Source organism: Artibeus jamaicensis, unplaced genomic scaffold (assembly GCF_021234435.1).
Source record: "Artibeus jamaicensis isolate MK-2021 breed Jamaican fruit bat unplaced genomic scaffold, CSHL_Jam_final scaffold_666, whole genome shotgun sequence".
In the NCBI taxonomy this organism is placed as follows: domain Eukaryota; kingdom Metazoa; phylum Chordata; class Mammalia; order Chiroptera; family Phyllostomidae; genus Artibeus; species Artibeus jamaicensis.
Window position 1 is genome coordinate 288,433 of NW_026522053.1, and position 18,983 is coordinate 307,415.

An 18,983-nucleotide genomic window follows, 5' to 3' on the forward strand; every position below is an offset into this window, starting at 1 on the left:
TTTCTCAACGGAGAACACTGAGGTAGTACTCCTTATTAATTGTTAGGCTGAAAGGGCATACTCATGATGAACAACACCTTCCCAATCAAAAAGCACAGTTAACATGGTCTTGATCTTGTGTCTTTGCTGCACCTTCTTTGGGCATGGAGAATCAGGTGACTTCCATTGGAAGGACTGGGCCTTCTTTCCAGATCACAGCCATAGACCCACCATTCATTCTGGTTATTAGCTTCTAGAGGACATCTGGTTAATGTTATATATACTAAAATAGATTTGGGTTACACAAATATGTGCATTTGCCAAAATGCAGTGGATATATACTCTTTCCCTAGCATACCTGGTACACTTCATATGATACATAGTCATCTGTCAGAGGAAATGCATGGAGGTCTTGGACTATTAGTTAGTAATATGTTCATTCTTTTTTCCCTTTTTTTGAGATGGAGGGAAATTTTATTTTTCTTTCTTTTTATTGTGGTAAAAATACATATCATACAATTTACCATTTTAACCATTTTTAGTTGTACAATTCGGTGGTATTAAGCACATTGACATTGTTGTGCAGCCATACCACCATCTATCTGTATAACCATTTTTATCTTCCCATACTGAAATTCCACTCTCTATTTTTTAATTTTTAAGTATATTTCATTGATTATGCTATTACAGTTGTCCCATTTTTTCTCCCCTTTATCCCCCTCCACCCTGCACCCACCCCACTCTCCAACGTTCCCCACACCCTTAGCCCATGTCCATGGTTTATGCATATAAGTTCTTTGGCTACTCCATTTCTTACACTGTTCCTAACTGCTCCCTGTCCATTCTGTACATACCAACTTGTACTTTTCAATTCCTGCACCTTTTCCCCCATTATTCTCCTTCCTCCTCCAAATGATCTCCATATCTGTGATTCCTTTCCTATTTTGCTTGTTTTCTTATTTGATATTTAGATTCAATTGTTGATAGTTGTGAATTTATTGCCATTTTAATGTTCATAATTTTGATCTTCATCTTTTCTTAAGTAACGCCCTTTAACATTCCATGTAATAATGGCTTGGTAACAATGAACTCCTTTAGTTTTACCTTGTCTGGGAAGTACTTTATCTGCCCTTCCATTCTAAATGATAGCTTTACTGTATAGAGTAATCTAAGTTGCAGGTCCTTGCTTTTCATCACTTTGAATACTTCTTGGCAGTCCCTTCTAGCCTGCAAAGTTTATTTTGAGAAATCAGCTGTCAGTCTAATGGGAATTTCTTTGTAGGTAACTCTCTGCTTATTTCTTGCTGCTTGTAAGATTCTCTCTTTATTGTTAACCTTTGGAAGTTTAATAATGGTGCATCTTTGGGTCCATCTTGTTCGGGACTTTGTGTGTTTCCTGGACGTGTATGTCTATTTCTCTCACCAAATTAGGGGAGTTTTCTTTCATGATTTTTTTCAAATAAGTTTTCAACTTATTGCTCTTTCTGTTCTCCTTCTGGCTGCTTCTGGCATCCCTATGATTCAGATATGTACATTTGAAGTTGTCCCACAGGTTCCTTAGTCTTTCCTTATTTTTTTGAATTCTTGTTTTTTCATTCTGTTCTGGTTGGATGTTTCTTTTTTCCTTTTGTTCCAAATTGTTGATTTGAATCCTGGTTTCCTTCCCTTCACTGTTGACTTTCTGTAAATTTTTCTTTATTTCATTTAGTGTAACTTTCATTTCTACCTGGATCTTTATTATGTTGTTGAAGTACCCAATGAGTTCCTTGAGCATCCTATTAACCAGTGTATAGAACTCTGTATCCAATAGATTGCTTATTTCCATTTTGTTTAGTTCTTTTTCTGAAGTTTTGTTCTGTTCTTTCATTTGGGCCATATTTCTTTGTCTCCTCATTTTGGCAGTCTTCCTGTGTTTGTTTCTATATTTTAGGTAGAGCTACTTTGATTCCCTGTCTTAGTATCATGGCCTATGTTTAAAAAGTGCACCCATAAGTTGAATGGGCAGAGCCTTAGGTAATCACTAAGGTCAGACAACTCGTGTGAACCAGTTTGATGGAATCTCAGATATGCTGTATCTACTTTGTGGCTCTGTGTGGGGAAGGGCTCAGAAAAGAGACAATGGCTGCTGCCTGGTGTCTGTGGTTTTGTCTGGGAGGAAACTGTCCCTTAGCACTTGCACTGATTCTAGGTGCTTCAGTTTCTTCTGTGTGCCACTAGTAAGCCTCCAACTACTGCCCCAGTGCTTGAGCCCAGAGGGAGTGTCTGTATAAGTCCTAAATCTGTTTCAGTCCCTTTAAGAGGAAATGCCTGAGACTCCTGAGGTTTCTTACATCAACCCAAACCCCAATTTTTTTTTTCAGCTAGAAGGTATGGGGACTTATCTTCCTGGCACTGAGAGCCTGGTCTAGTGGTCTGGTGTAGGGCTATGATCCCTTGCTCCTGAGGTGTCTCTTCTGATTTTTATTCACCACATGTAGTTGTGGGTCTGCCTCTTCCACATCTCTGTGTCTCTGCCCCTCCCAACCATCTGGATGAATGTGACTTCTTTAATTCCTTGGTTGCTAGACTTCCACACAGCTCTATTTTCTGACAATTATCTCCTTCCATTTTAAATGATAGCCTTGCTGGGTAAAGTTGCATTGGTTGTAGTCCTTGCTTTACATCACCTTGAATATTTCATGGCCTGAAATGTTTCTGTTGAGAAGTCAGGTGACAGTCTAATCAGAGCTCCTTTGTAGGTAACTACCTGCTTTTCTCTTGAGGCTTTTAAGATTCTTTCCTTGTCTTTAACCTTTGCCATTTTAATTATGATGTGTCTTGATGTGTGTCTCTTTGGGTTCATCTTGCTTGGGATTTCCTGTGCTTCCTGAATTTGTGTGTCTTTTTCTTTCCCCAGATTAGGGAAGTTTTGGTCATTATTTCTTTAAATAGTCTCTCTATCCCTTGCTCAGTCTCTTTTCCTTCTTGTATTCCCATTATGTGAATGCCATTATGTTTCATGTTGTCACAAATGTGTCTTAAACTCTCCTAAGTTTTTTAAATTATTTTTTTCTTTTTGCTGCTTTGCTTGGGTGCTTTTTTTCTACTTTATCTTCCAAATTTCTTCTGGCTCATACTGTACTCCCTTGTAACCTCAGGTTTTTAATGTGATCACTTCCAAATTTAAAAGATCCAAGTAGAAATATTTTTACTATGCTGTAATAATTCTACAGAATAGCTGAATTCTTAGCACTGCTATGTTTCAGTATAAATAGTGACTTTTTCTTATCATGTCTTTGGTCTGGTTTTGTTCCTGTAATACAGTCACTCAATTTTGTGAACTTTTTTTCTTAATATCAGAAAGCAATAAATAAATAAATAAAATAATAATAATAATAATAAACCCAAATTACTGATTTGATCCTCTGCTTCATCTAACCTACTGTTTATTCCTTCTGATGTATTATTTATTTCAGATAATACATTCTTTATTTCTGTCTGGTCCTCTTTTCAGTTTCTCTGTCTTTTTTATGCTGTTGAGTATTCTTATAATCATTACTCTAAACTCTGTATTGGATAAATTGCTTGTCATCATCATTTAGTTCTTCTGGAAAATTCTCTTATTCTTTCATTGGGGCCTGTTTCTTTGATTTCCTATTTTGGCTGCCTCTTTCTGTTTGTTTCTATGTAGTTAATAGAGCTGCAAAGACTCTGGTGCATCCCTATGTTAGACACTGCCTATGACTAGCCCTGGGCAACTTCTTTGGAACTATCAGTGATCCACAGCTTTTGGCTCCCACTGCTGGGTTTGGGTATGTGTAGAAAGATGTAGACTATGCACCAAGGCCAGATTTTACCATCACTGGTCCCTAGGAGTGTCAGCTAAAGTCTAAGAGCTTCCATACAGCCTCTTTTACTTGTAGGCTTTCTGTTCATCTTAAACACTGAAATATCCTCCAGCTGTACTTTTCTACAACCCAGTTTAAGCTCCACTGGGTGGAGCAAGAGGGATTCCTGTGGGTGGGACTATTGCTTCTCACCAGGCTGATGTCTTATGGAGGGGAGTGCTCTGCCTGAGTAAGATGGTTCTGCTTTATGGGGAATGACTCAACACAGGAAATCTGAAGGCTGACCCTTCAAATCTCTCCCCAGAGGCACCAACCTCAGGCTCTCCTCATGTGGCTGTAGTCCACTTTGCCTTCCCTTCACTGAAGCCTTTGGCTGCAAACAAAAATTTGTGCAGTTGCCCTTTAAAAAGATCTCTGCATCTCTAGCCATTTCTCCCTGGCAGACAGAAACTCCACTGCTTTTCACAGCTGGTTGTTATTGGGGTTCCTTTTCTGGTTCTGGTGCCCTGGGGAGCACAACTAAGGGTTTAGACCCCACACTCCCATGCTAGGGAGCCCAGCTTAGGGTTTAGACTCCACAATTCTCAGACAGAATGCCCCAGTCACTGAAGTATCCAACCAGAACTTTAGCTGCTGCCCATGGAAGCCCTGCCAGCCCTCTTATGCCTCCATACTTTCTACCATTGTTGTTGTGGTGATGTGGTTTCTTCTGTATGTGCTTCATTATAAAGCTTCTCTCCAGCTAGTGTTCAGTTGGACATTCAGGATGGTTTTTCTATAATTTAGTTATAATTCCAGTTTGGTTCTGGGAGATTAGTGTAGCTTCCACCTAGTTTGCCACCATCTTGGATCTCTAAATTATTATTTTAGAACCTGCTCTTTAGGAGCCAGGTTGGAAATGATTTATCTGAAATTCAGTAGGTCCTTTACTTTCATGTTAATTCCTTCTGCTAGATGTAAATAAAATTAAAAGTCTTTATTTTAAAATAGAACACATCAGGTGATCCCATTCTTATAAAATCCTTCCTTTCATCAATCTGTCCTTCCACCTCCAATGTGTTTATGTACTTAGAGAGAAGGCTAGAAGGATTTTCATCAAAAGTTATTTCTGGCCCTGGTCAGGTAGCTCAGTTAGAGCATCATCCCAATACACCAAGGTTGCAGGTTTGATTCCTGGTGAGGGCACATATAAGAATCCATCAATGGATGCATAAACAAGTGAAACAACAAATCAATGTTTCTCTCATTCTCTCCCTTCTTCTATTTATAAAAAAAGGTTTTTTTCTGGATGTAAGGTTTAGAGTACTCATCTTTCTTTTTTTGTTGTTCTTTTCAATACTCCCTGTTTACACTATTAAAAAATGCATTTGTATACATGGCACCTAATATTTTTATACAAATAATGAAGTCATTACTCTTTAAAAGATGTTGTTCAAGTTTATGCAGTTACTAACAGTGTATAAGTTTTATCACAACTGTGCCAGTACTGGTAGTTATACGTTTCAGATACTTCTAGCTGAAGTAGTTAAATACCTCAGCTGTGAAGTGTAAACCTGGTTGTGCTAATGACTTGTTCTGTTTCTCTGCATTCAGGAAGCATCTATGACTTTTATTTCCTCAAACAAGGTGGTGGATATTGGTACACATGGACAGAGTATATCACCAAAGAAGAGGAAAATATTCCAATTAACGCAAAGGTAAAAGAGAGCGATAGGCCATGGAACTTTGATTTCCAAAATGACGTGAATCCTCTAAGGTAAAAAAAAATGCCAATTCTGTTAACATTTTAAAGAACTTTATTTATAAAAAATTTCAAACAAAGGCTGAGTCTTCAAAAGCATGGGCTTTAGAATCAGAGAGACCCAGATTTCTTACTCAGCCTTCACCCTCTGCCTCAGTTTACTCAACTACAAAATAACAGGAAAAAAGGAGACTTGACTTGGGGTAGTGAGCACACTACAGTGTACAGATGATGTGTTGTAGAATTGTGCACTTGAAACTTGTATAATTTTGTTAATCAATGTGACACCAATAAATTAAATAAAAAGGAAGGAAAAATAAGAGAAAAATGTTTAAGTGATGTTTGCAAGAATTGAAGACAATATACATGAATACATGGCACGTACTATGTACTAAATCAATAGTGGTTGCTATTCTGATTAGTATCATTATCAATAATGCCAAGTGGTCATTATTCTACCTCTCAGATATCTCAGCCAGAAAGGATCTTGCCTTTTTAAAAAATCCCCAGAGAATCCCCTTGATCAGAATTCTCAGCAAAACAGGTTCTGATTAACAGGTTTTCTGGTTAGCAGATGATGATTCACTGACAGTTCTTACTCATTTCCTCATAGAACATTTTTCTGTGTATTCACTTTTAAGTCTCTGTGTAGTATCCGATGGATATAATTTACCTTTCTGGGTGATAGCAGATTGTTCCAGTCCTGGGTGGAATATAGGCAGTGGATGGGAAATTGGGACTATTGACAGCCAAGTCAGATAGCAGGCAGAATGCAGCTGCTGGTGTTGAGTTCAGGGCATATCCTGGGGGGCTGAGTGTTATGAAGAACATCCTACCTTCCAGCACTGAGATCCTAAACTTTAATTCTCATTAAAGAGCTTAGTCACCTGAACTTCAGGAGTTTCAAATCTTGCTGAATTCATGCAAATAAAAGAGCTTAATGCAGAAAATGTTTTCAGTTCTGCTGCAAATTTTTCACTTGTCAAACAATTTTCTTAGTTCCTGACAATAAAAATCTATGAAACCCAAATTGCTTTAAATTCCCAATCTTAGTAGCAAAATGGGCATCTTGCACCCAGTTCTGCATTCAGGATCACTTACTGGCTATGTAGCTTTGGACCAGTTAGAAGCAAACCTATAGCATCAGTTTTTTTTTTCTATCTAAAAAATTGAGCTAGCCCTGGCTGGTGTAGCTCAGTGGATTGAGCACGGGCCTGCAAACTGGAGTATTGTGGTTCGACTCCCAGTCAGGCCACATGCCTGGGTTGCAGGCCAGTTCCCAGCAGGGGACGCATGAGAGGCAACCATACATTGATATTTCTCTCCCTCTCTCCTTCCCTTCCCCTCTAAAGATAAATAAAATCTTTAAAAATTTTGAGCTAATAACAACATACCTGCCTCAGAAGGTTACTGAGAAGGCTACAAGGGATAATATAGGCAAAACACCCTTAGCTCAATGCCTGTTAATTCTTTTCCTCTCCACTGCAGTTCCCTTGCCCTGCCTGACCTTTTTTCCTTTGATCAAGTTACTTTCCAAAGAAGCTGAGCCTTTGTATACAAGCACACACAGAGCCACCATGTTGTACACATCGAGCTGTCACCATGTGCATAAACCACAGTGTGATGGTGCTTCCTGGAGTGATGCAGCAGAGTGGCCCTATGTTTCCTAGCCTCTTCCAGCCTAGACATATAAGACTTCAACACAAGATATATATCTTCCTGCCCTTTCATCTGCCCCCATAGAGGGAGCAAATTGGACCAAATGCCTGATGGAAGGGGTTTGGGTTGACAGAAGGCAAGCTAAGGTAAAATATTCTATCCAAAGTAACAGGAATTCCAGGAGGACAATACCAAGCCCTTAGAGTATAATTGGGGTCTGAATGCCAAAAAGAGTGTTACAATCCCCATATTGGAAAAAGGGTTATGAGGGGGTAGATCTTAGAACAAAGAATTTGGATGTTGAGAAAGGCAGATCAGGAACAAGCATAGGGAATGGGGATTGAGGGTCACACCTAACCCTTCTCTGTTAAGAACATGAAGGCAGACAGGATGGTTCACAGCAATGGTCTTATAGGGCAGCAGTTATAGACCCATTCTTATTATAACTGGTGTTTATAATACAACAGTTGAGTAGTTAAGAATATAGACTTTGGAATTAGACAAGTTGAGATTCAAATCCTTGCTTTTGCATTTATTTCCTGTGTTACTTGGTCAAGTCGCAGAAGAGGTCTTGGCTTCAGTTTTCTAATCTACAAAGCAGGGACAATAATGCCTGTCCTTAGATGTATGCTCTCATTTAATCCTTAAGCCAGCACAATGAACTAGGTGCCATTATTACCCCATTTCACAGATTAATAAACTTAGACCCATGGAGCAATTTTACTCAAGGTAAAAAAGATAAGAGATGGAACTGAATAGAAAGTAAGTATTGAGCTGAATCTTGTGAATGCCAAGACCCAGCCTCCTGGGCCCAGTACCAAAGCTCTTCCATGTCTTTGTGGTACAGGTCTCAGAACTCATCATCCCCACAATGGAGACAGCCCGGCAGTCATTCTTCTTGAAAACCTATCTGGACCATGAAATTCCAGTGCTATTTGTGGGACCCACAGGCACCGGCAAATCAGTCATCACCAACAACTTCCTTCTTCGCCTTCCCAAAAATACCTATCTGCCCAACTTTATCAATTTTTCTGCCAGAACTTCAGCCAGTCAGACCCAGGATATCATCATGTCCAAGCTGGATCGACGGCGGAAGGGCCTCTTTGGGCCTCCCATAGGGAAAAAGGCAGTGGTATTTGTGGGTAAGGAATTAGCCTGGATCTGAACTCAACCAGATTCTTCTACTCTAGGCTGCAGCAAACCAGAACCTCCCTTTTTATATCCACTCTACAGTCCTTTTTCTCTCTCTGAGAGATAAAATATTTCTGGTTAACATAATTTAGTATTATTTCCTTCCTTCCTCTTTTCCTCCCTCCCTCCTTTTCTTCCTTTTTTAATTTTGCCTTTTCTTTTGTCTCATTTTTTCATTACCAAGTATTTGATGACCAAGGACTATACGCCATATTTTAAAAGTAAGACAGTAACCAGAAGGTAGGTGGAGTGGATATTGGAGGGATTAGGGGGAAGGGTTGTCGAGGAACAGGTATAAAGGACACATAGACAAAGCCAAATGGGGGTAGGATCAAGGGTGGGAGGTGGGGATAGCTGGGATAGGGGGAGTGGTGAAGGGAAAATGGAGACCACTGTACTTGAACAACAATTAAAAAATAAAATAAAAATAAAAGTAAGACCTGGTCCAGGTTTTTTGCCTGAGCTAGGCTTCCAGTGTCTCCTGAGGTAAAGCTGAGCCCTTGGGTCAGGCAAGTTTACCTAATAGTGAGATGTAGTTCCAGAAGAGGATTGTGGTGTTTGCCCTCTTACATCTTTAAAAGCAACATACGCTGTGATGAGATCCTTATTCCATTTTTTTGTCAGATAAATATGTTATCAGTAAATAAAGAAACCCAACAGTCACCAAATAAATATTTGTGAAATAAGCACATTGATGTTTCCCAGGATTTTACCTGTTTGCAAAGCACTTCTTCATTTATCACAGTTGAGCCTCACAACCCTGTGAGGTTATTACTATCATTATTATTCTACTAGTCAGTTAATTGAGGCTCCAGAATGTCATATTCCCTATTAAGAGTCAAACTTCTGGAAAATTCTGGAGTTGTAAGCCAAACCCAGGTTCTTTGATGTCAAATACATTTTCCACAAGAGTTCTCATTTAGGTATGTTATGCCCCACTCTTATGAGTTATTTCATTGTCTTTCAAATTCACATATTGATAATGAATATTATATGAATTTATATACTTGCCAGCTAACACCAGCTCTTTAAAGTCAAGGATCATGTTTTATCTTATTTTCCATTTCTCTTTCTTCCTTTCTTCTTTCTTCCAACCTGTTTTTTTTTTTAATTTTAATGGTATATCCAAAAGTACTTTGGGTGGTGAACATTCAGTACAATATACAGATGATGTATTATAGAATTGTACACCTGATGCCCATATAATTTTATTAACCAATATCACCCTGATAAATTCAATTTAAAAGCTTTTAAAAAACAGTTTAAGCTTTGCAGCCAAACAGATCTAGGTTCAAATCTTACTTTTTAGCCCTATGTATATTGTGACTTAACTCCCATGACCCTCAGTTCCTCACTTCTAACATAAAGATGATACTGTCTTCCTTACAAGTCATTATTTGGATCAGATGAGATAATATATGTGGAACTCCTAAAATATATGTAACACTCCTAAAAGTGTTACCTGACACAAGCTGGGTGTTCAATTAGTATTTTGTTAGAAAAAAATTAAAAGAGTTTTCACTTTATTTTTTTAATTTATTTTTTATTGATTATGCCATTACAGTTGTTCTATTCCCCCCCCTTCATTCCCCTCCACCCTAACCCCCATCCCTACCATTACCCCCCTTTAGTTTATGACCATGTGTCTCAAGTTCTTTAGATTCTATATTTCCCATACTATTCTTGCCCTCTCCCTATCTATTTTCTACCTACCATCTATGCTACTTATTTTCTGTACTTTCTCTCCCATTCTCCTTCTCCCACTCCCCTGTTGCTAACCCTCCCTGTGATCTTCATTTCTATGGTTCTGCTCCTGATCTAGCCATTCTCTTAGTTTGCTTTTGTTTTAGGTGTGGTTGTTAATAACTGTGAGTTTGCTGTCCTTTCACTGTTCATGTTTTTTTAACTTCTTTTTCTTAGATAAGTCCCTTTAACATTTCATATAATAAGGGCTTGGTGATGATGAACTCCTTGAATTTGATCTTATCTGAGAAGCACTTTATCTGTCCTTTCATTCTAAATGAAAATTTTGCTGGATAGAGCAATCTTGGATGTAGGTCTTTGGATTTCATGACTTGGAATACCTCTTTCCAGTCCCTTCTTGCCTGTATGGTCTCTTTTGAGAAATCAGCTGACAGTCTGATGGGAACTCTTTTGTAGGTGACTGTCCCCTTATCTCTTGCTGCTTCTAGGATTCTCTCCTTCACTTTAATCTTGGCTAATGTAATGATGATGTGCCTTGGTGTGTTTCTTCTTGGGTCCACCTTCTTTGGGACTCTCTGAGCTTCCTGGATTTCCTGGAAGTCTATTTCCTTTGCCAGCTTGGGGAAATTCTCCTTTATTATTTGTTCAAATAAGTTTTCCACTGGTGGCTGTTCCTTTCCCCCTTCTGGTACCCCTATAATTCGGATGTTGGAGCATTTAAAGATGTTCTGGAGGTTCCTAAGACTCTCCTCATTTTTTTTGAATTCTTGTTTCTTCACTCTTTTCTGTTTGGCCATTATTTGCTTTCTTCTGGTCCACTCCATTGATTTGAGTCCCAGTTTCCTTTTCATCACTATTGGTTTCCTGTGCAGTTCAATGCATTTCATTAGTTTCGCCTTCATATGTTTGTCTAATTTGTGGCTATAATCAACCAGTTCTGTGAGGATCCTGATCACCAGTGTTTTAAACTGTGCATCTGAGAGTTTTGCTATTTCTTCATTGCTTAGATTTATAGGCTCTGGGGCTTTGAGATCTATTGAGCCATTTTTGGTCTGTTCGCGCCCGTTAAATATGTGGAGCGGAGCCTTGGACTCCCAGGTTGCTGGGTTGTGATGCTGTATGTGGAGGTGGAGTGAGAGCAGGGAAATGGCAGCGCCCTCCCCTGCTGTTTGCCACAGGGACCCGCTGGGTCCCGTCCATTTGCCCACTCCCTCGCTTGTCTATCTGGGCACAAATGCGTGACCACAGTAAACCCGCAGCCCTGCTCCCTTGCTGTTTCCCCGAGGTCACTCGCTGGGTCTCTCACTAGGTCCAACCCTGCGCCTGGATTCCACGCGCCTGAGTCCCTCTGACTGAGTTTTCCTGTGCAACCCCGCTTCACCAGCTGCTGGTTTCACCCCTCTTACCGGTCAGGCTGAAGAATTTGTTGTTAACAGACTTCCGAAAAGTTCAATTTTCTGTGTTCTGGCTATGTTTTCTGTTGCTAATATTTAATTATCTCTAAATTTGGTTGTGTGGGAAAGCACGGTATATCCACCTATGCCTCCATCTTGGTGGAAGTCTAAAAGAGTTTTCACTTTAAAGAATGCCTTCTTTGTGCACAGACTTGTGCTCTTGGGGAAAGTCAGTTCCTGTACTCAAGAAAATAACAATCTATTCTTGCCATTTTGGTTTTGCTCCACAAAAGCCCTGGTCCAAAGCCTTGCTCCACAAACACTGGAGTTCAGCTAATACTTGCTGGTCAAATTAAATACCCTATAAGCTGGAAGTATGACTGTCTTCCTTACATGTCCCCAGAAATTAATAAAATATCTAGTACACAGAAGACAATCAATATATTTTGTTTGAGGGAATGGGGTAAAAATTAAATACCTGTTAATGCCAATCCATGCAACCTTAGAGTCATAAGGGCAGAACTCAAGAAAACCTCTTCTTATAGGGTGAGAACATCCACTAGCTGAACCCTGCCTGAATTGGGGGTGGGACAACTGGGTATAGACTCTCTCATGGAGGGAATAGTAATCTGTTCCTTCCTATGAGTGCAGAGGATTGCATAAACTAACCATGTGTGGCCCTGTCTTTTTCCCCAGATGACCTCAACATGCCAGCCAAAGAGGTGTATGGGGCCCAGCCCCCCATTGAGCTTCTTAGACAATGGATTGACCATGGTTATTGGTTTGATAAGAAAGATACAACCAGGCTAGACATCGTGGATGTGCTGCTTATGACAGCCATGGGACCCCCTGGGGGAGGAAGGAATGACATTACTGGTATGTGAAAGAGAAGTTCATTCCTCTTCAGCCCCCACCAGAGCTGGACTACCTTAATGGATGGAGGGTTGGTGCAGGTACTCTGTCTTGATAGAGGGTAGAGAAAAGTATGTTTAGGCTATAGCCAGAGTGGTTTGGGCTAACTCCATGGACTGGCATTGGAAGAATTCATGTTGGAAGTTGTGGAAATAGGATGAAAAGAGGAACAGAGTCTCAGCTGAAAAGGAGAGAAAAGGAGAGTTCAGATGACCAGCATATGTTCCAGAAGGGAGGCTAAATCAGATGTTCTCAACTCAGGGTGTATGACAGATTCACCTGTTGTGTTTGTTATAATTTTTCATATGTCCAAAGAGAGAACAACTAACCCAAAGTAGCCTAATAATAATAATAATCCCCCTCCCACATCATTCATCATCTAATAGTTCAGGTATATATGGTATTTTGCTTCAGGTACAAGTTGATCCATCTGAGATCTGCATTTTTATTTTGAAATGCATCAAACATCCTTATGTAAGAATCTTAGTACCATTTCCAGACTTAAGATTTTGTGACCTTGTTGTCCCCTGTGGAATTTGGCCTTCTCATCTGTAAAAGAGAAAAATGGGTAGGGTGATTTTATTTGGTACACTGTGTTCCCAAGAATACAGACTCAAAAATGATCACTCTGAAGCCATACAACAGTAAAATACTGAATATTAAAGAAAAGAAAAATATTTTGGCATTTAGACAAAAAGAGCACATGATTTATAAGAGAAACAAATTAGTTTATCTTAAGACTTTTCAACTGTAATAACTTATTCCATAAGAAATTAGAATAACATTTAAGATACTCAAGAGAATAAAATGGGAGTCAAGAATTTTATAGCCAGCAAAGCTAAGAAAACTGTTATCAGCATGCAAGAACTCAGAGACTTTTTTCCATAAGCCCTTTCTCAGGAATCTACTAGAATATGGGTTTCAGATTATTTAAATGATTATGAATTATGTCTCAATAAGGCTAATATATAGATATAGATATAAGTAGGTGTTGGTCAAAAATCCCTACTTAGGGGTTTGCTTTTTTCCATAACATGGCTCTAGTAGCACTTAGGTGTGTTTAACTTCATTCAAAAGAATTTTGTTAGATTGTCTTGTGATAGCTGTCATATCAGTGTACATTAAAAAAAACTCATCAGAATTGGAAACTTCTAGTCAAGATGGAAGCATAGGTAGTATACTGTATCTCCTCACACAACCAAAAGAAGAACAACAAATTTAAAAACAAAAAACCCCAGAGGGACTTCCACCAAGATGGAGGCATAGGTGGAAGCACTGCGACTTCTCACACAACTAAGTTTAAAAACAACAAAGTTTTAGCAACAAAAATGCAGCCAAACCACAGAAAATTGAACTACATGGAAGTCTGACAACAAGAAACCCTTCAGCCAAACCAGTAAGAGGGGCAGAGCCAGCAGCAGAGCGGGGTCAAGCAGGAAAGACCCACCGGACTGACCCGGGTGCTCAACCCAGGTGCGCCAGCAGCTGTAGGCGGATACCAGGTGTGGAGTAGCGGGCAGACCCACTGAGGGCTGATCGAGGTCATACGTTCACGCACCGATAAACCGGTGAAGGAGCTAGCAGTGAGATGGACCGCACAGGCCCCAGCGACAGGAAGCAGCAGAGGGAACCTCCATTGTCCCTCTCTGACCTCACCACCACATACAGCATCACAAACCAGTGACCTGGGTGGCCCCACCCTAGTGAACAACTAAGGTTCTGCTCCTCATACCTAACAGGCATGAACAGATCAAAACATGGCTCAAGAAAAACTCAGAGCCCCAGAACCAATAAATCTAAGCGATGAAGAAATAGCCAAACTTTCAGATGCAAAGTTCAAAACACTGGTGATCAGGATGCTCACAGAACTGGTTGATTATAGTCACAAATTAGAGGAACATATGAAGGCTAAACTAATTGAAATGAATGGAAATGCACAGGAAACCAATAGTAATGAAAAGGAAACTGGGACTCAAATCAAAGGAGTGGACCAGAAGGAGGAAAAAAATGACCAAACAGAAAAGGATGAAGAAACAAGAATTCAAAAAAATGAGGAGAGGCTTAGGAACCTCCAGGACATCTTTAAACATTCCAACATCCAAATTATAGGGGTACCAGAAGGGGAAGAGGAACAGCCACCAGTGGAAAACTTATTTGAACAAATAATAAAGGAGAACTTCCCCAATCTGGCAAAGGAAATAGACTTCCAGGAAATCCAGGAAGCTCAGAGAGTCCCAAAGAAGTTGGACCCAAGAAGGAACACACCAAGGCACATCATCATTACATTAGCCAAGATTAAAATGAAGGAGAGAATCCTAGAAGCAGCAAGAGATAAGGGGACAGTCATCTTCCAAGGAGTTCCCATCAGACTGTCAGCAGATTTCTCAAAAGAGACCTTACAGGCAAGAAGGGGCTGGAAAGAAGTATTCCAAGTCATGAAATCCAAAGACCTACATCCAAGATTGCTCTATCCAGCAAAACTTTCATTTAGAATGGAAGAACAGATAAAGTGCTTCTCAGATAAGACCAAATTCAAGGAGTTCATCATCACCAAGCCCTTATTATATGAAATGTTAAAGGGACTTACCTAATAAAAAGAAGATAAAAAAGATGAACAGTGAAAGGACAGCAAACTCACAGTTATTAAGAACCACACCTAAAACAAAAGCAAACTAAAAGGACAGCTAGATCTGGAGTGGAAACATAGAAATGAAGATCACATGGAGGGTTAGCAACAGGGGAGTGGGAGAAGGAGAAGGGGGGAGAAGGTACAGAAAATAAGTAGCATAGATGGTAGGTAGAAAATAGATGGGGAGAGGGCAAGAATAGTATGGGAAATATAGAAGCTAAAGAACTTGAGACACATGGTCATAAACTAAAGGGGGGAATGGTGGGGATGGGGTGTGCAGGGTAGAAGGGAATGAAGGTGGGAATACAACAACTGTAATGGCATAATTAATAAAATATATATTTTTAAAAGACTGAAAAAAAACAAAAAATCCCAGAACTGACAGAATATCAAACTGTATGGGAATCTGACAACCAAGGAGTTAAAGAAGAAACATGCATCCAGACCAGTAGGAGGGGCAGAGATGGGCAGCTGGGTGTAGAGGACTTGCAAAAATATGGCAGCTGGAGGACTGGGGAGGTCAAGGCAGTGGCTGGTGGAGCAGGTGTTCCCATATTTGCATGCAGATAATCTGGGAGGAACTACTGGGGAATGAGACAGACCACACAACCCAGGGTTTCAGCATGGGAAAATAAAGCCTTAAAACCTCTGACTGAAGAAACCTGTGAGGATTGAGATGGCAGGAGAAACTCCCAGCCTCACAGGAGAGGTCACTGGAGAGACCCACAGGGTCCTAGAACATATACAAAACCACCCACCTGGGAAGCAGCATCAGAAGGGCCTAATTTGCTTGTCAGTAGCCATGGAAGTGACTGAAAGCCAGCAGAGAGCTGGCTTTTGGCCAACCCAATATATAACTATTAAATATTAGATAGATGTAGCTGTAGATATGTAAGGATGTCAAATTAATAGCAGTTAATTTGGTGGGGAAGAATGGATTTTGTATGTAGGAGGTAAGTGAAAGGTTATGTTCACTTTCTGTAAAAGCTTTTCTGAATTTTGATGATTTCACAATAATCAGATATTGCCTTTTAAAAAAAAACAAACTTGAGTGCCACACTAGTACTGTTACTAGAACTTATACAATTATGGGGGATGTTCTGTGTCTGCACTATGCAGTACAGTAGCAATTTGTCACATGTTACTCTTGAGCACTTGAAATGTGACTAATGAGACTGAGAAAATCAGTTGCTATTTATTATTAATTAATTTAAGTTGAAATGGCCACATGTGACTAGAGGCTACCATATTGGACAGCAGAGCTCTGGAACATTAAGGCAAAGGGAAATCTAATTCCTGTATCCCAAACTCATTAGGCCCAGTAAGTAAAAAAGTGTGCATATGTGTGTGTGTGCATTTTTTCCAGGAAGATTCACTCGCCACCTAAATATCATTTCCATCAACGCCTTTGAGGATGACATTTTAACAAAGATTTTTAGTTCAATTGCTGACTGGCACTTTAAGAAAGGGTTTGACGTGATGTTCTTAAGGTAAGAGGTTCCTGTGTCTTCCAGGGTATTGACTGAGGCTCCTCAGTGCTGGCCCCTCCTTGACTGATCTACCTTCTTCTTCTTCTAGGTATGGAAAGATGCTGGTACAGGCTACTATGACAATTTATAAAGCTGCAGTAGAGAATTTCTTGCCAACTCCCTCCAAGTCACATTATGTCTTTAATCTGCGGGACTTCTCACGGGTGATCCAAGGGGTGCTACTTTGCCCTCACACCCACCTACAGGTCAGCCACTGTCATTTCTGTTACTAAGATCATTTAGCATTATACTAACAGTAATAGCTAACTTTTATTAAACATTGACCCTATACTAGGAATTGTGCTTAACACTTTATAAGCATTATCTTGTTACATTCTCACATCAACCACAGGATTAGAAACTATTTGAGAATTACCACCTCAAGCACACTCTTACAATCATTCAAATAATCAACTCTGAATTTTCAGGATGTAGAAAAACTTATCCGGCTTTGGATCCATGAGATTTATCGGGTCTTCTATGACCGTCTGACTGATGATGAGGACAGACAAATCTTCTTCAACATGACGAAGGAAACCACCTCTAATTGCTTCAAACAGACCATGGAGAAGGTCAGCCAGACCCTATGATAATTTGTCCTCATAAATAGTCCCAAATATTTGACCATGTTAGTCTAAGTTCAGGTTCCCTTCCTGGTCAGACTGAACTCTGCTCTCTGAATCTCAAGTAACAATATTGAGTCAGTGAGTCACTTGATTTGATGATATACTAAGCCCAATATTGCTTCACTTTCCTGGTAACATAAATTTTGAACAATTCAAGGTAATCTGCTATATGATGTTATTGTTTATACAATTTCAGAGTCAAATTAATTTGTGAATTGAGAAATGGTCCATGAATTTTCATGGCTTGATTGAAGCCCTGAAAAAGCCCAAGTGAAAGATTGTCATGGTTTTTCATTCATAAATATTTTCTCTTTCTCATTTGATATAAGAAAAGTTGTTTTAAGAATTATGTGGTTTTACCTCTATTTTTAAGAAGCTGTGATTTCTCCATAGAAATACTGCAAAAGTGTTTCACATTGCAGCCAAAGACCAAGTGCAGAAGCACTACTGGGTTATAACACCAGGAGGAGGAAACATAAAAAAACATTCCTACTCTAGGCACAGAGTGGGGACCGGGACTACCACCTGTACTTCTATTTGGTAAAGGAGCAAGTACTTTAAAAAATGGCACCATCCTTTGACCACCTGCTCCAGGAAATCTTACTGTCTAACCACCTATGTTTTAACTATTTAGCAAGCAGAATGACCCTCACTTTTACACTCCTTTCTCAAATATCCTTTCATTATAGTATTTACAACCATTAGATCCACATATCATGGTTTGTTTTGTCTTTTAAATTGTTAATGAACCATGATTTTGAAGAATGTGCTCAGAGGAAACAAGCTCACTTCCCATTTCCTTCCTCTGCACCTCCTACTGCCATCCTAGTTGGACCATGGCTGAATGCCTGGATAAACCTTACCTTTCCCACAGGTCCTCATCCACCTATCACCCACTGGAAAGATCACTGATGATAATATTCATAGCCTCTTTTTTGGAGATTACTTCAAACCAGAAAGTGAACAAAAAATCTATGATGAGATCACTGACCTGAAACAGCTCACGGTGGTCATGGAGTACTACCTAGAAGAGTTCAACAACATCAGCAAGGCCCCCATGTCCTTGGTCATGTTCAGGTTTGCCATTGAGCACATCTCCAGGATCTGCAGGGTCCTGAAGCAAGACAAAGGCCACTTGCTCCTGGTGGGCATTGGGGGCAGTGGGCGGCAGAGTGCCAGCAAACTGTCCACATTCATGAATGTGTATGAGCTGTACCAGATCGAGATCACTAAGAACTACTCAAGCAACGACTGGCGGGAGGATCTGAAGAAGATCATGCTGCAGGTTGGTGTGGCCACCAAGAGTACCGTATTCCTTTTTGCTGATAACCAGATCAAAGACGAGTCATTTGTTGAGGACATCAACATGCTTCTGAACACAGGCGATGTGCCCAACATCTTCCCTGCTGATGAGAAGGCTGACCTTGTGGAGAAGATGCAAATAGCAGCCAGAACAGCAGGAGAGAAGATTGAAGTCACTCCTCTTTCCATGTATAACTTCTTTATTGAGAGAGTAAAAAAGAACCTTCACATTGTCCTTGGTAAGAAAGAAGCAAACCCAGTTTCCCTTTTTCCTCTGGGTGTTTCAGAGTGTCCTAAGTACCCTAAGCCCAATCCTTTTACAGTGGTCTAGGATTGATCCAACCAAGGTCTAAGCCCAAGAATCAGTACCTAGAATTTCTATGGAAACTCACTCTCCTCAACAACTATTTTAAACTGTTCTCCTAATTCTCTGAATTCTCCTCTGAACCCTCTGCTTTCTTTTATTACATTACTCTTGTGGCCTCACAAA

At 39.9% G+C, this 18,983-nt stretch overlaps 1 protein-coding gene across 1 annotated transcript in view; it reads left to right on the forward strand.

Annotated features, from left to right (window-relative positions):
- The window catches only part of DNAH3 (dynein axonemal heavy chain 3), a 279,857-nt gene that overhangs the window by 205,666 nt on the left and 55,208 nt on the right, over positions 1 to 18,983 (forward strand). The window contains exons 44-50 of the mRNA XM_053659488.1: positions 5,400 to 5,503; positions 8,054 to 8,348; positions 12,192 to 12,371; positions 16,403 to 16,526; positions 16,615 to 16,771; positions 16,994 to 17,137; positions 18,066 to 18,732. Coding sequence (XP_053515463.1) covers positions 5,400 to 5,503; positions 8,054 to 8,348; positions 12,192 to 12,371; positions 16,403 to 16,526; positions 16,615 to 16,771; positions 16,994 to 17,137; positions 18,066 to 18,732 — 1,671 coding nt within the window. The remainder of the gene's footprint in view (positions 1 to 5,399; positions 5,504 to 8,053; positions 8,349 to 12,191; positions 12,372 to 16,402; positions 16,527 to 16,614; positions 16,772 to 16,993; positions 17,138 to 18,065; positions 18,733 to 18,983) is intronic.